At 42.0% G+C, this 17,000-nt stretch overlaps 1 protein-coding gene across 1 annotated transcript in view; it reads right to left on the bottom strand.

Moving 5' to 3' along the window:
* CSMD1 (CUB and Sushi multiple domains 1) overlaps positions 1-17,000 on the bottom strand; it is a 1,745,896-nt gene that overhangs the window by 23,183 nt on the left and 1,705,713 nt on the right. The window contains exons 56-60 of the mRNA XM_024768064.1: positions 11,114-11,302; positions 8,287-8,460; positions 7,308-7,490; positions 874-1,050; positions 69-248 (exon numbers count right to left, since the gene is read on the bottom strand). Of these exons, the coding sequence (XP_024623832.1) occupies positions 69-248; positions 874-1,050; positions 7,308-7,490; positions 8,287-8,460; positions 11,114-11,302 (903 nt within the window). The remainder of the gene's footprint in view (positions 1-68; positions 249-873; positions 1,051-7,307; positions 7,491-8,286; positions 8,461-11,113; positions 11,303-17,000) is intronic.

Raw genomic sequence — 17,000 nt, forward strand, 5'->3', positions numbered from 1 at the left:
GTGCTTGCAAAATGAAATAAAACATAACTCAATAAAGACTTCTGTATGCATGAGTAGAACCCACAAACCTCTGCAGGTAGGTTTGCTGTGATCCCACGCACTGTCTTTGGTGCAGCGGATAGTGGAGGACGTGGCAGGCTCCATGGTGTAGCCGGGGTTACACTGGTAGCTGACCGTACTGTTGAAGGTGAAATCTGTCCCAAACTGGAGGCCATTTGCTGGTGTACCTGGATCTCCACAGCTTATAACTGGTAAGTGAAGAAAAAGAGTCAGAGAAACACATTATCATGAAATGACGTGTTCCTGGTTTCTATTTAAGTGACTCTCCTTAAGCTGCTATTCAGAGTGGTTAAGGCGTGTGTTATTACAGCAATACCCGCCTCTCTCTGTTTGACAGTTTTACTGGCCGGCGGTCAGGAGGCTGCATGTTTGGAACCGCTCGTTTCTATCCCACTGGTGGTTGGCTGTGCGGGTGACAGCTGGCACCCATGTCCAGTGCTGGGTTAGGCGTGATGAGGGGTCACACCACAGAGTCAAGCACAGAGGCACAGGCTGAGATCAGAGAACCAAGCACCTGTCCCGTCTCCTCAGACTAACTGGTCTACAGAGAGAACAAACCTTGACTTTCTTGGACCTCAGTTTTACAATATCCAACCCAACCAGCCACGCAAAGTACTTTCAACCATATAAATAAGAAAGCGAAGAAAAATCTAGAAGTGTTTAATAATTGGCCATAATATCAAACATATGTATGATATGATATAATCCTCTATGGATTAAAAAATCAGTACAACACTATAAAATCAATTTTTTTCTCTGTCAGGTAAACGTCACTGTGATGCCCTGGACCCACCAGGACAGCAGGCCACTCACGTGTGCAGTCGGGGGCTGTACCCGTCCAGGTCCCGTTGGCGGTGCAGTGCCGCGTGGTCAGCCCCGAGGTCCTGTAGCCGTCCCAGCAGGCGTAGACCACGGAGCTGGAGAACAGGACGCCGTCGCTGCTGACGATCATGCCGTGGGTGGGCGTCCCCGGGTTCCCACAGGACACGGCTGTGAGGGAACAGAACCGGGCCGTACAGAGAGACCCATCACCACATGAGGAACCTGAGAGGCCAAAGGCCATCGGGGTAGCAGACTGCTCGTTTATTCCAAAAATCACAGGACACGTAACCATGGGAAACTTCTCCCACATACTTTACTCTAAGACTCATGCCATTCTCTTATGGATGGGTTACAAATATGCAAGCTACATGTTTGTATCATCTTTTCTAAAACGCATTACTTCCAAACAGATTAAAAGATGAGTTAAAGCACTGACAATTCAAAACCATGGTAGTCTGAGATTTAACATGTTTATAACAAACAGTAAAATTATCATGCTCTTTTAAAGATACTAGTGTATGATACTAGTGACTCAGAACTGTCTCCCTCTTGCAATAGCTGAGTTAAAAAAACCTGGGCAAATCAGGCCATATTTTACATCTCCAGGACAATTCATTTTAAAAAATAAGGGAGGCCTGAGAAATATGAATGACTACACTTAAACTGTTCTGTGAAACGATCTCCTCAATGTTCCCCAGTCTACGGGCAGCTGTGTTAACTGGCTTCGGGATGGCTGCACCTTAAATCTCTCTCCAGACGACTGCAATGCCATGTACAGGCATGAAGACCAGCTAATGCTGGGCGGTGTAACAGATCTACACTCTGAGTATCTGTCATGTGTATTCCTTCGTCAGTGAACAAGGAAACTCAGCAGCTGCTGGGTGTGTATCAAGGTGAAGATTTTAATCCGTAACAGGTTTTTTGCCTTTTTCAGTCAAACCCATTTACCATAAAGACGGTTATTTTTCCTCCTTAGCCTCCCACAATAATGCACAACAGGCAGACATACAAAGAATGTGAATTTTAATAACCACAATGTATCATGAGTTCTTTTTCTGAGAATGACCAAAGTATTTGCAGATACTCTTGCCTACTTAATTGCTCCACTTTCAAATCTAGCCTTGAGAATAAAGACACACTCTTCCTAAAAATGTGAAAGAAAACAGATTGCAAAGTAAAAGCCACTATAATGGAAGTTTAGGGAATTCCCTATCATATTATGTTAAAAAATGCACATACTCTCAGGTTGGACTAGGTCTTGTTTGACAAATAAAAAGCACACATGCTGGTGCTTCTACGCCTGTGCCCACATCGGACATAACTAATCAATTATAACCCTCTTCCCTGATGAGTCTGGGTTTTGGACTTACAATCCCTTCGAACACAGATTGTTCAGTAGTCTCTTGGTTGGCATTTGAGATGAGATATATTTATCAACCTTGAAGCAGAGGATACCTAACATTCTCTAAAGCTCAAAAGTTCTTTGATGGCTGTGACATAAATAAAAATTTCACATTGCAAAAATCCAAGCTGTTGGCCTATTCAAGACAATCCCTCATCCATTCAACAAATACTGATTCATCATTTCCTGTGCACAGTTACTGCACACATGTATGAGTGCAAGCCTGACAAAGCCAAGAATTATATTGATTCAATTCATAACGGAAGACACCTGGGTATATCATTAGATTTTATTCTAATCAGATCTGCTATTAAAATCTATGTAGCAATTTTCAAAAGTGATCTGTGAAGGACTAATGCTAAACTAAAGCAGGTCACTGTTGAAAACATATTCAACTTAATATATTGTCAGTGAAAGAATGTCCATCATAATAATGACATCCTAATGTTTATGAAGTTCCCTCAAATATTGTATCCTATAGAATCAAATTCATGGTTAACTTTTTTTTTCCTGACAGGGACACTTTCACTGATGGCTTTGCCTATGAAAATGAGGGTTAGAAAACAGAGTCAACGTAGCTGTTTTTACCTCAAGGTCTTAATGTTGTAAGACATACGGGGACTATATCACTAAAGCAAAACAAGAGATTAAATGTAGGGTCACTAGAAGGAAGACAAGATTTCTTTTAAAATTACAAGTTAGAATTTCTTTTAAAATACATCTTTTTTTAAAGTACATTTGGTTAATGTGATTCCTTTTGGTAAAAGATTATTTTCTTTTTATCAATTTATAATAAAATAGCATTATACTTATTCCAACTTATTGTTCATAGACCCCAGTGCCATTCACTTAGCATGCTGTATTAGGAAGATTGCTGTTAAACTGAGTCAAATAGTTATAGGTTTGACTCTCTGATCATACAAGTTAAATAAATGTCAGTGATCAATTCACGTTCTCAACATGTAGTGTCTTCACTGTGAAATGGGTGTAAGAAGGCTAGTCGCTCCCTGTTGTAAGATTACACGTCCCAAGTGCAAAACGCCTAGTAAACAATCTGGGAGATTGGTAGTACTGCTAGTACTGTTATTTTCATTATCATCATTTCAATCCCACTTTAGTCCATTACCTGAATACAAGGTCAACTGTATCATAATCTCGTGGCAAAGAGGACTAAGAGTTGCCTAATGCAACGAACCCCAAAGATGTAGTTATATTTAAGCAACTTGGTAAGATACATCCATTTGAAAAGTAAGTCAATGAGCCTGTGATTAAAAGACGAGGTTGCTAACAAAAGAAAACACAGCTTAAAGTGATGAAACTATATTATAAATTTAAGTTCTTTGATGTTGAAGAATTTTTAAAACATTTTTCTTTTGTGATGCATGACTCCTCCTCTTTATAATGTATTGCAATATCCATCAGGAGCTAACGTTTTTAAGAGATTCAGAGAAGGTAAATTATCAGGAGGGAGGTGACCTCGGTTAGGGGATTGAATATATAGGTCATGGCTAACTTTTGTGGCAATGAAAAAGTCACTGATAACCCCATTTTCTACAAAAAAGAATATATGCCCCAAAGATACGGACCTATGATAACAAGGGAGAAAAAACATAAAGCGACAGATTCTCCAAAAAAGTTTTAAGACCTCTACATGCGGAGAGGGGGAGTGGGAAGGGGAGTTAGTCATATATCCTACCCATCATTTGTTGTTTTAGTGAGTGTAACATATACTGTTAATTAATCATACAGCTTCCCATGATTTCTGTACAATGCAATTTGGAAGTAGCCGGTTTTGTGGGGCATATCTGAGAAATATTTTTAGTATTGAAACATTCTAGTAACTCAACTTCTATCTGTATACAGATTTTGTGGTCCATAGTTTATAAGGATTTTATAGGAACCCTTTGAATTTCTGACTTTTGATAAACTAAATGCTATTTAAAGAGTACTTTGTATAGTCTAAGTACATCATGAAATGAAGTCCAATTAAGCTCCCCTAAACAAATAAATGAATTCCTTTATGTTTTGCTGGAATAAAGCTCATAGTGTCATATCCCAGCAACAAAGTGAGATTTGTATGGAAAACATTACTCACTCTCAACCGCTTTAATTTTTTCACTTTTTAAATTTGCAATAAAGTGCTTGAGATAAACCCAATATAGAATGTACAGTCTCAGGTAAATGACCATCCCTAATAGCACAGAATGTATCTAAGGGAGGTTTGTTGAGCCTTGGAAGCTATATTTCCCCACCAAATTTGGTTAACTTTTAACCAGTATTTTTTCAAATAATTTTCTGCACCATTCTCTCCTTCTCTTCTAGAACCCCAATTACAAGTACATTAAACTGCCTGATATTATCCAATAGGAAATTATTGTGCTGGGATTTTTCTTCTCCATCTTCTTTCCCTCTGTTTTTCAGATTGGATAATTTTCACTGACCTGTATGCAAGTTATCTGATCTTTCTGACATCTTTCGTCTGCTAAGTTGATCCAGAGAACTTTTTATCAGATAATGTACTTTTCATTTCCAGAGTTTCCATTTGATTCTCTTTCATTACTTTCATTTCTCTGTTGAGATTCCCTGTTTCAATTCAATTTACTGTAAAGTCTTGAACATATTTTTAACAGCTTATTTAAACCCTTATTGTGTTTTTCAACATTTGGGTCATCTCAGGATCAGATTCTATCCCTATTGTTTGTTGGTTGGTTGGTTGGTTGGTTGGACTATGGGTCATATTGTTCTGGGTTGTGCCAATGCAGTAACTGTTTATTATATGCTGGACATTGTGAATGAACTACTGCATGGAGTGTGTCATTCCTGTAAAAGATGTTGGCTTTGCTCTGGTGGGCTTTTAAAGTAGTTATAGATCTTCTGGGTCTTGTCATCAGTTTTATTCTGTTAGCGGAGAGCTAGTTAGTCTGAGTCCTAACGTGACTTGCTCTTAGTTCTAGCCGGTCCCCCTGATTTTAGGGAGTGGTCCCTATTCACAATGCATGGGCTCTCTAGGCCTCCAAGAAGCATCCTGAGTGCACAGGGTCTCTCAGTACGGTATGACTTCTACTATCACAGGTCTGCTCTCCGCTAAGAAGGTCTGTGCATCACTGAGTCTCACGCGTGCCTGTCAGCCCAGCCCTCAGCTGAGCCACCTGTGAACACGCCTACAGAATTCTGGGGCCCTCCCATTGTCAGTTCCCTCTTCCTGGATTCCCGTTTCTGCAAATTCCATTTCAGTAACCTAAAACAATTTCTACCTCATCACCTCACCAAGTCACTGTACCACCTGGGCTCTGCTTCCCAGCTTCCCAGCAAGAAAAATGCAGAGTGACAGAGGGGTTATGGAGCTCATCTTATTTATTTTCTCCTAAGGAACACAGTCACGCCCTGTCTGTTGTTTAATAACTCACGTAATTGTCTCATGTATTTTGTTGTTTTATAGTTGTTCTCAATAAGAAGGTGGGCCTGCTATCGTTTAATATGTCATGGATTGACGTGGAAATCTTATTTAATTTTCACAATGTTCAAATACTTCTGGACCAAAAATTCACAGGTGTGGCATAGAGAAAAGGTTAGATGGGGTGTAATTGTAGATTACAGAGGTCATGTGTAACTTTGAGGTATTATATTATAGAACAGAAAATGAAATGTTCTGGTTTTGGTGAGAAAGACATGCTCTCGTGCAAATTTTAACATTCAAATTTCTACAAGAGGGGAGGGAACTGAGAGTGAGAAAAGTTCTACTAACTTACAGTCGCATACTTCAGTCAATAGAAATGGCATCACCCTGCAAATCACAGCTGCAGGTGGCATTTCCCCACAACTGCTTAGTCATATTTGATTTAACTTCTTTAGGGCCTAATCTTAAGATTTACATTAACTTGATTGTCAAGAGGCAATTTGGAGTCAAACATTATCTTGGATTATCATGTATACTTATCTCTATAGAGAGATAGATAGGTCTTTGACTATAATAACCAGGATAATCTCTGACTCTCAATGAGAGGATACACACACACGCGTACATAGGATTGGCTTATTCATACATATCATTTTATATTATGTAGACTACATATGATACAGTTAACTATGGAAAATATAGTCAGATTAGATACATGCATATTATATTCTACTTATCTGTATAACACCTATGATAAAATGAGTGACAGTACAAGGAGAGTTGACATAGTAGGGAAAATAAAGATTAAGGGAACTTGATCTATATTTCTGGTGTTGATATTGTGTGAGTTTATTCAAGCTGATCAAATTCTATGGAAAGTGTTTCATACATGTAAAAATAGGTAATTAATTTGTGTAACTGTTTTAGACTTGAAAATTCAGTCGTTGAGAAGTTTGTGTGCAAATGTTAAAGTCTTATCTGTCCGAATTCTAGCTCAGTTATTTTCTAGACTCTGAACACACTCATGACACGTCAGCTCACCTTTGCTTAAGACAGGCATTGCCAAGACATGACATCGTGTCTATAAAGAGCCGTGGCATTTTACTGTTATTACTGGGGTTTCCCACCATTTCCTATCATGCCTCTTAAATAGTACAATAAAATATACTCACTCCAAAATATTATACGGAAAGTAACCCGAGAATCTTTTGCAACACAGTGCTCTGAACAAGGACCACCAACGCCTGGAAGGAACGTGTGAACAGAAGCCTCTTCCAGCCTGCAGGGAGCTCCCAGCAGCGACTCACTCTGCCCTACTCACAACTCCTTCACCTCAGCTCTCACCACCAGCAGCCACAAAACACAGAGAACGTCACCAGGAGAAGACAGACACCTCCTTTAGACCATGGACTTTCAAAGGGTGAGGACAGTGTCGTATGATCTTTTGAACAGTCAGGTACCTCCGTATGCCCAGCTGTGCTTTTTGATGATTCTCTTATACGTTTGGGGGGTAAGAGGTTAATTGTAGAAATAGTGTAAACCTGTAGGATTTTTGTGGAATGTTACTGGTCATTTTAGAGTTACCTGGTTTCAACCTGAAACGCTGACTTTCAGGCTTGAACTTACCCTCGCACACGGGCTGCAGTCCTGACCATGACCCGTTGAGCAGACACGTTCGCTCTGCCGAGCCCCGCAGCTGGTAGCCCATTTCACAGGAGAAGCGGAGAAGGCTCTTGGCCTTAAACTCATCTCCAAGCCGAGACCCATGTGCTGGGGTCCCTGGATCACCGCAAAATCCAGGATTATTTCCTATGGAACACAAACACGTATGGCAATACTCAATGCCGTTAGACTCGTTTAAAACAGGGCTGTTATGTTTAAAGGGAATGAAACTTTATGTAAATGTGTATCAAACACAGTTACAGTCATACAGCATTCTGGAAATCTCCTGAGAAAGATTTTCTTTATTACGGCACAAAAACGGAAGACGCTAAGAAATCGTTTCTGTGTAACTACAATCGAAATAGCTTATTAAAATATGGTTGTACAATAATTGATATTCTTTAGAAGAAATAAAATACTGGGGATGGTAAATGCCGGAATTGCTCATTGGAAATGCTGGTGAGGATGCTGACGAGGAGATGGGGGTGAAGGTGTGTTGGGAACGAAAAAACTCAAATGAGAGGTTTGATGCTTCTACACTGTGTCGGTCTGCTGATTATGTTTATTTTGTTTATTATGTTTACATATTTTGTTTATTATGAAACACTCATGGAAGAATTAAGTTGATATTTTTTCCAAACAGGATTGATTTAACAATTGACGACAGAGGCAGGAAAGATGTGGAAGAACTGAGAGGAAGCACAGAAAAGGAGGGGAAAACAGGGGCAAACTGAGTCAAGGTGAGCAAGCTTCCTACTCAGGCGCTAGGGAGACTCCTGCAGAGGAAAATGTGTCGTGATAGGTGTTTAAAGGGAAGGAAGATGAAGACGACGCTGACGCTATATCATAGAGGCGTACTTGGCTGGAACGGAATAATACCGACTTCAAAGAATGGCACCACTACCCAATACTTGGAATGAAGAGCTGACTGCGTCATGCCCACCTGTGCAGTGGGGCAGGGCTCCGCTCCAGTGACTGTCCTCCTGGCAAGTCCTGCTGCTGTTGCCTACGAGACTCCGTCTCCCTTGGCATGAGTAGTGAACCACGGCCCCAGATGTAAACAGGTCTCCAGTTAGGATGGCGTTGGCAGGGACCCCTGGGTGTCCACACGAAATAACTTAAGAAAAAAATCAAATCAAATCAATGAGTACATTGTTCCTGTTAAGCTGCTTTGTGTTGGTCAATGTCCCTTAGAGACTCATACAATCATCATCTATTAACAAAAAACACCCGGATACACTGTACATCGCTGCAGTGCCCTGTGGATAAGAAATGCCAATTTCCAGACGACCCTCCCCCTACCCGGAATAGTCACGTTACTGAAGTCCACGAAAGGGTCTGTCAATGAAGTTTTTGTTTGTTTTTTTTATTAGGTTAAGATAGCTTTGCTTAAGGTAGAAATTGATATTTAGGTTTTCAAAAAAGAAAGTCACTCTACCTAAATTTTTCCCATCTGCCCTTAACTGTATCCTAAACAAGCAGTGTTACACAAAATGTTAGAAACTAACATAGATTCACCAAGACTATTTCCATTATTTCTCCAGTTAGTATGACAATCGTGCTTTGCGTGGGGACAAAACTCAGTCAAATCTGCTTCCTCTTCCAGTTCCCATGTCTAGAGAGACCATCTAACAATTTTTCTTTGAATAGGTGGCAATCTAAAATGTTTAAGGAAAAAATATAATAATAAATTACTGATTAATGTTTTCCTCAAGTAGTCCACTCATTTCTTTATAATTACACCAAATCAGGCCCATCATCTAATCATAATTATCCCTCAAGAAGGAAAATTCTAGAATCCAGGTTACCATAGGATAGTAAAGACATATCTCTCCCTTTCTATAAAGTCCAAAATTAGGGTTAGCCATGGGCAAATTTTATACCACGTACAAACAGCTACCTGGGTTGATGATGCCAAAGAGTATTCAAAGGCTCTGCTGGTTTAACATCCTCGAGGGGCTGCATTCAGTCACTGACAACCCCAAAGTGATGCCAGCCAGAGGGGCAGGTTAGAAAGGTTGGAAGGCATCAGCCACCCACTGAGTCACATAAGCCCTCCTCTGAGACTGTCTTACACTGACATCCACTCACTGGACAAGAGGAATGTACCTACGGAGTCCTAAAAAGAAGCTAACTAGAGCTGAATCAGTGAAATTGTTGGTAAATGATCAGTTCCAGGTGAAATAAAAGAAAAAAATCAGTGGAACAGTATAACAGCAAAAATAGAGATGGAGGTTAGCGGCTGAAGAGCACGTGAAAACAAAACCTCCTCTGCGAGCGTGTATTCCCAAATTCACGGTAATTCCAGCGGTTAATGACCGCAGTGGTGGGAAGTCGCCCCTTGGAAAATGAGATCAGTTAAAACCTGGTTCCTGGAGGTTGGCGCATGCTGGCATCACTGCAACAACCAATACAAGGCTCACAGACACCAGGGAAGATGCAAGAGAAATCTTTGGGGAGCAAAACAAACAAAACAAATTTCTCTGAAAAATTCCCGTGTGTGAAGGCGCAGAAAACCAGAAAACATAAAGCTTGATGAGGATAGTAATACATTTACAGATGTGTTTTGTCATGTAAGCCTGTACGTTTGTTGTTGAAAGTCATCGCTCTCTTTCTCTGTAGAAATTCGTTGTTTTGTTACAGTTAGAATTTGAGACTGGTTTTAGATTGAAAGGGCTTTGTGGGACCCTGACTTGCAGGAAAAAAGTCTCCAGCACCAATGCACTCTGAAAATGTACTGAAAAACGCCATAATTGTCACAGGTGAAATGGATTATCACTTTTTTCAGTAAGTTCAATTTATAATGTGATTGTCATTTCCTATTTTTTCTACCCACACAAAATGAATACTAAAAAGATAAGGATTGTTTTGTTTTGTTTCTGACTGATTTTTAAAAGGCCAAGGAGAGTGACTCCTTTTCCTTCATTTTCAGACTATGTTTTAACAAGAAAATTCTCTCTGAGCTAAAGGACAATATGACTTTTCAAGTGAAAGAAAGTAATACTATTAGCTATTTGGGTAAAAAAGAAAGTGTCCTTGTGAACCTATATGGTCTGAAACGTACTGTTAATAGTGTTTTGAGGGGAGCCATAGCGGCGGCCTATCTTGTCTGTCCTGAGCACCCCATTCTTCACAGCAATCCGCCCTCCTCTTGTTTAAACCTATGGGTCAGGAGGAAGTTACGACCAGGACACTATCTTTTTTACCATGTTCACATCGGACTGTACCAGAAGCGCTGATGAGACCCAAATCAGGCCCCTCAGAGAGCGCCACCCTTCCGGCCACAGATACTAGGTCAATAGATAGAGACTCCGTTTACAGCCTCTTGCCAATATTTCTGAACCTGGGTCCAGACAGATGCATGGTGTTGAGAGATTCGGGGTGTTGATAGAGGCACCGTCTGGAGGCCGCTGGTGCCCGTTTGAACCGGTGGATTAGCCTCCCTGCTGGCCCGACGCAGGAGACACGCAGCAACAGCAGACACAGAGACAGCCCGGTCCAGGCGGAGCCCGCGAGCCGAGTCCGTCTCCCTCTGGGGCCAGCTTTGCGAGCAGGCCAGCACCCCCACCCCTTTCTTCCCGCGAAACTAGCGTGAGCTGCATTTGGTGATTTCTGGCCAACCTATAAAGTTGTCATAATAACAAATATAATTTGTGATGGGGGTGGGTAGAGAGAATTAAAAATCAGTACCGTTTTGAATACTTGAAAAATACTGTGTTCTGTTGGTGGTGTTCTTACAGGGCTCTGTGGCCAAAAGGACCCTCACTTACCCAAACACTTGGGCAAAGAGCGATCCCATAAGCCATTTGCCATACAGGTTAAGGCAGAAGATCCCAGCAAGTAAAATCCCTTCTTGCAGTGATACACGACACTCGTTCCATATTCAAAACTCTCAGGGAAGTTCTGTTGCTCGTGACGAACGGCATTTTCCACAAAGCCTGGATCCGAGCAGTTCACCACTGCAAAGGAAAGCGCGGTACACGTTATTCAAATGCAGCTATACGTTCATCAACAAAACAGACAGACGGGCAGAGAAGGCAAACTCCTCCTCGTGGTTTTAGAAGGTTGGTAGGACGACAGCATGACAGCCACAGCTTGTGAAATCCTGTACCCTTGACGAATCCCACTTCCTGCTTTGGGCCATTATGCTTCAAAAACTGTCATGCAATATGTCGGCTACTATAGCACCTTTAACAACACGAGGCTGACGGTCTTTAACTGTTTCCTAATAATAGGCTTCTTCAATGTAAGGTCTAAAATTCGTTTCCCTGGTTAGGTTTTTATGTTATGAAAATGTTAAAATAGAAACGGCTGAAGTTAGTCTACATATTTGTACGCGGCTGTGGTACTTCAGGACAGCCTGGGACACAGTAATTAATTCCCACCCGACCCTGACATGCACTAATGCTTCAATATGTGCCTAGGTAATTTCTGTTATGTGTCTAAAGCAGACAAAAATGACAACTCCTCTATCAGCACTTAATAGAAGTGTAAATTAAGGCAGCCTCTGATTTAAGCTTCTTCCCCTGTAGAAACAGCTCCGGCAGTGACAGTGGGATGTGCCTGGTTCATCTGAATGACACTCTCTGAGCCTGAGTGCCGGCTGGCATCTGGGAGGGAACCAGCCACGTGCTTTCGCAGGTGCAGAGGAAAGAAAGAGCCCCAATTCTCTCTCTCTGACCCGCCTACCACTGAATGGGGCAGCTGCTGGGGAGCCGTGCTCTCTCCAGATATTTCTGGCTCAGAAGCCGGTAGCATGACAAGTTCCCAGGCAGCCACTGCACTCGGTGTCCCAGCGGCCAAAGGCAAACCCTGCCCGTCTGCACCCTGATTTCTCTCTGTCCCCAGGACGACGGGGTGGGCGGATCAGAGGCGGACAAGGGTCCCTTTCAGCGCTGCAGAATAATATCCTGTCCTTCTTAAACCAATCCTTAGTTGATAGAAGAAAGGTTCTTTCGAGTCAAGGAAACATGTTTACGGAGCCCCGGCAAGTATTTTTAAGGGTCCATAGTGCATTGCACCTGCAATAAAATTGTCACCAAACCCACCACAATAGCAGGCATTAGCTATTTAGAAAAAGTGTCACTGACTTGCACGGTTATTTTTATGACCTGAAAAACGCCTGCATCAGCCCACTGGGCACTTAGAGTTGCATGTCAAGCCCAGGAGACAGAAACAGCTCCCTTGTGTCTGACCTTCAAAAGCAGGAAGGTGTTGCCTTGGCCCGAAGGCCAAAGACGCTATGGTGTCGAGTTTGAGCTTACATCGCGCTTAGAGGACGGTCCCCAAACCACAGCAGACTCTCTGCAGTGAGAGGAAAGGACACTGCTTAGGCGACCCACGTGGAGGTGGCGAGCCTTCCTGCGCCAGGGCGCCCGGCCCATGCCTCATGCACCCCGGGACTCCGCACGCCCCACCGGGCTCCTCCTTTCTTTAATTCATAGTTTTATATTCGGGCCCAGCTTTCCTGAATGCAGCCTGATTGTGCGGTGGGTGAGAAAGACGAAGTGCACAAAGCAAGTGCCATTATGTGTTTGGGGTCAAGAGAAGGGTGGGGCTGGAGGCAAGAAGAGAAAGAAAAGAGAAGCAGTTATCGCTCCGGTAACGGTGAGGTCCGCCTGCGTCCCCCGCTTTGCCGGCCGAGGAGAGCAGGGCTCTCTGAGCCCCACCATGTCGGGAGGACAGCTGCTCAGAATTCACGAGTTTCATGAAGTTGAGAGGACAATCGAAGGCGAGGTGACTATTCAGTGTGTCACACAGAATAAATATTTCCAACTTGTTTACTTGGATGAATCAGAATTTAAACGTAGGATTACCGGTCACCAAAAGCAACTTATGATGACTATTTTTCAAACATATGAAAGTTACCTCTCATCTTTTATCACTAACTGATAAGAATAAAGAAATTGGTTTTAGGTGTAATGAGACATTCGGGTTTGATAAAGAAGGTTCTGATTGATTATAGTTGATTCTAGTTAAATTTCAGAGGCGGGTGGGAGTGGGGGCAGGGAGACTGAGCACCTACTATGTGCCAGGCACTTTGCTAAGCATTTCACGTGCACTGGCTTACTTAGAACTCATGGGAACCTAAGAGGAAGGTAGTATTTCTTTGACTGTTCATGGAAGAAAACTGATATTCTCCAGTGAACTTGAGGATTCACTACAAGACCCTGGATTCGGTGATGCAAGTTTAGTGAGTTTTTTTTGTTTCCTTTTTTATTCCTCTCTAACCAGAACAGAACCTTCACTCTTAATTTTCTTTATACTCGTGTCTGTAATAGCAAAGGACATACATTTTAATTCTCTGAGTTTAAATGGCCAATCCCACAAAACTGTAGATAAGAAAGAGAAAATAAAACCTCCAAACATTTGCATGTAACACAAAAATTATTACACAAGGAAAGAAAACATTAAGTGACTCATCCTAAAACTGCCAGACTTGGTATACCTCGTTTATTTCTCCTTGAACTGACTGAACTTTTTAAGCTCATGTTGACACATATTTGAATGTAGGAAACAAAGATTCAGAAAGCTCTTCTATAGAAACGGGGGCCTCTGGAACAGTAGGCATAATCTGATTCTTAAAATAAATGTGAAGACATTTGTTTTCATTCCTTTTTATGAAATTTACATCCATATAATTTATTTATTCCAGAAAGATATTACTACTAGCAAAAAGGATCCCTTCTTTTATTTATTTATTTTCCTGATCCTGTTTGTAAAGATAGAACCAGGGGTGAGTCGCTTCCTGGATTGGAGGGTTCTGATTTATCACAAACACAGCTGGCATGGCCAGAGCTTTTCCCTGGGAAGGGCTGAGTCTGAGGGTAAAAGGTGAGTCCAGGGTGGAGAGACTTTGTGGAAATCTGTGTCTAAGTCAGCCTGACTTTCGCACAGATTTACTGGGAATTCATTCCGAAGTCCTGGTGGGATTTCTCTTCTGCATCATTAACCAGATGCTGTACGATTACTCAGGATTCCACAGCTCATTGACCTCCACAGATTAGACATCTGAGAATCACATCAAGTATTTGGAAGAAGAAATCAAGCACGACGTGATGCTGACATGAGACACGACACCCTGAACCATCTGGGGGTTTATTCAAGGAACCACATAAGGTAAGAATCAGGCCATACTGCAGTACACACCTTGAAGAATCCCCGGAAGTTTTATGAATAGAGTAGCTATTTTTGTTAACTTTAACTTTTTGAGTTTCATGCCATTTTTTTCTGACGCTTCACTGTCTTTATAAGTCTGACCTGCTTTTCCTGGTCGAATAATATGCATGTAAATTCTGTGCACTAGATTGTATCTCTTAGTTCATAAATGAAGCAAAACAGAGCACAGAAACACGAGCGGGAGGCACCCGGGAGATGAGGGGGTGATTTCCGATCCCCTCGGCACTCGGACGACTGTTTGTCAGTCATCTCCTCCTTCATCAGACGTTTTTGAAGTGTCAGCTTTTAAAATTAAGTACTAATTTTAAAGTTCTGCTCTTCCAAAGGCAGTGTCAAGAGAAGGAGAAGACAAGCCACAGGTTAAGAGAAAATATTAGAAAAGACATAACTGATAAAGGACAGTAATCTGAAACATTACAAACTCTTAAAACTCAACAATAAGAAGACAAACAACCCAACTAAAAATGGGCCAAAGACCTTAACTGACACCTCAGCAAATAAGACCTACTGATGGCAAATAATCCTATGAAAAGATGCTCCACATCATATGTCATCAGGGAAATGCAAATTAAAACAATAATGAGATTCCACTACACACCTATTAGAACGGCCAAAATCCAGATCACTGACAACACCAAACACTGGCGAGGGTGTGGAGCAACAGGAGCTCTTATCTATTGCTGGTGGGAATGCAAAATGGTGCAGCCACTTTGGAGGACAGTTTGGGTTTCTTACAAAAATAAACATACTCTTACCATACAATCCAGCAATCACGCTCCTTAATATTTACCCAAAGGAGTTAACAACTTACATCCACACAAAAACCTGCACAGGAATGAATACAGCAGCTTTATTCATAGTTGCCAAAACTTGGAAGCAACCCGGATGTCCCTCAGTATATGAATGGATAAACTGTGGTCCATCGGGATGATGGAATATTATTCACCACTGAAAAGAAATGAGTTATCAAACCATTAAAAAGCATAGAGGAAACTTAAATGCATTTACTAAATGAAAAAAGCCAATCTGTAATGGTTATATAGTGTGTGATTCCAACTGTACGACACTGTGGAAGAGGCAGAACTATGGAGACAGGAAAACGATCAGGGGCTGCCAGGGGCTGGGGGCAGGAGGAGGGATGAATAAGTGGGGCACAGAGAAACTTCAGGGTCATGAAAACACTCTGCAAGATATGTGGCGGTGGTGGATACGTGTCACTCATTGTGTACCTGTCCAAACATACAGACCATCTAACACCAAGAGTGAACCCTCATGTCACCTGTGGACTCTGGGTGAGATGACGTGGCCATTCAGGTTCATCAATGATAACAAATGCACCATTTGGTGGGGGTGGTGACAGTGGGGGGTGAGGTGGGGCTGTGCATGGGTGGGGGCAGGGGGTTTATGGGAAATCTCTGTACCTTCAGCCCAACTTTGCCATGAACCTAAACTGCTCTAAAATATAACGTCTACTAGAAAAATAAGACCATTCCTATTTTTCAAGAAAAGGGAGGAAGGCAAGAAAAGTCAAAATCAATACTGAAGACTTTAAAACACATTCTAGCATTCTTTAAACTGCGCCACGGATATCTAAAGGACCTAGTATCTATTGTAAAACACCAAAAACCATTAATAAATGATAGGCATTTAATTTCTTCTCTCTCTCTTTTTGGCATAAGTTAGAGGAAAATGAAGTCCAGAAACAAAACAAGTTTTGATAATTAAAAGCCTGCTGTTTTGAACTTACTCAATCTGTCATTTCGCCAGAATGTACTGTGTCCAGTGGACAGAGTCTCAGCGGCCGTGGGGACCTTCTCCCCCTAATTAGCCCCCGGAATGGTATCTACTTAAAGGTATGAAGTATTACACCCATCGCTATCCTGACAGTGTGCAGCACGGCATTCGGAACACAGCAGGTGCTTAATAAATGTTAAATTAAGTTGAGTAGAAGGGTTTGAGGGGAATGGATATAGATGGTTCTCATACACCTAAGGCATCAAAGGCACAGTTAGGCCGTGACCCTGTGTGAAGATAAACTGAACCCAAATTTAAGGGCCTTCATTTGTAACCATTCTTTCAGTTGTGCTGTTTTTTTCCTTGTTGTAGAGGACAGAGACAACAGTTTGATTAAAGGTGTTTAATCTTTTCCTAAATCTTTGCAGCTGCCTTACCGAGTGCCAGACACCTACAGCTAAGCCTTTCCACTGCTGTCCACGTGCTCAGGGCTCCTGGCAGACACATGGGCCCCACGTTTCCCTGTGAGAGGGGAGGGTGAGGCTGAGCGAGTCACCGTGCTCATCACAGCCACATGCATCACGATACTGGTAAGCATTTAGGGTTTGCCAAGGTGGCCCCACGTGGAAGGCAGAGGGGCTAGAGGTCACTTAGAAGCCAGCTTCCTGCCCTGGCTCACACATTCCAAGATGTCCCCTAACCCCGGTCACCCCGTTCCATGGCCCTGACTAATACAATTATAAT

Source organism: Neophocaena asiaeorientalis, unplaced genomic scaffold (assembly GCF_003031525.2).
Source record: "Neophocaena asiaeorientalis asiaeorientalis breed wild unplaced genomic scaffold, Neophocaena_asiaeorientalis_V1.1 scaffold16, whole genome shotgun sequence".
NCBI classification, from domain to species: domain Eukaryota; kingdom Metazoa; phylum Chordata; class Mammalia; order Artiodactyla; family Phocoenidae; genus Neophocaena; species Neophocaena asiaeorientalis.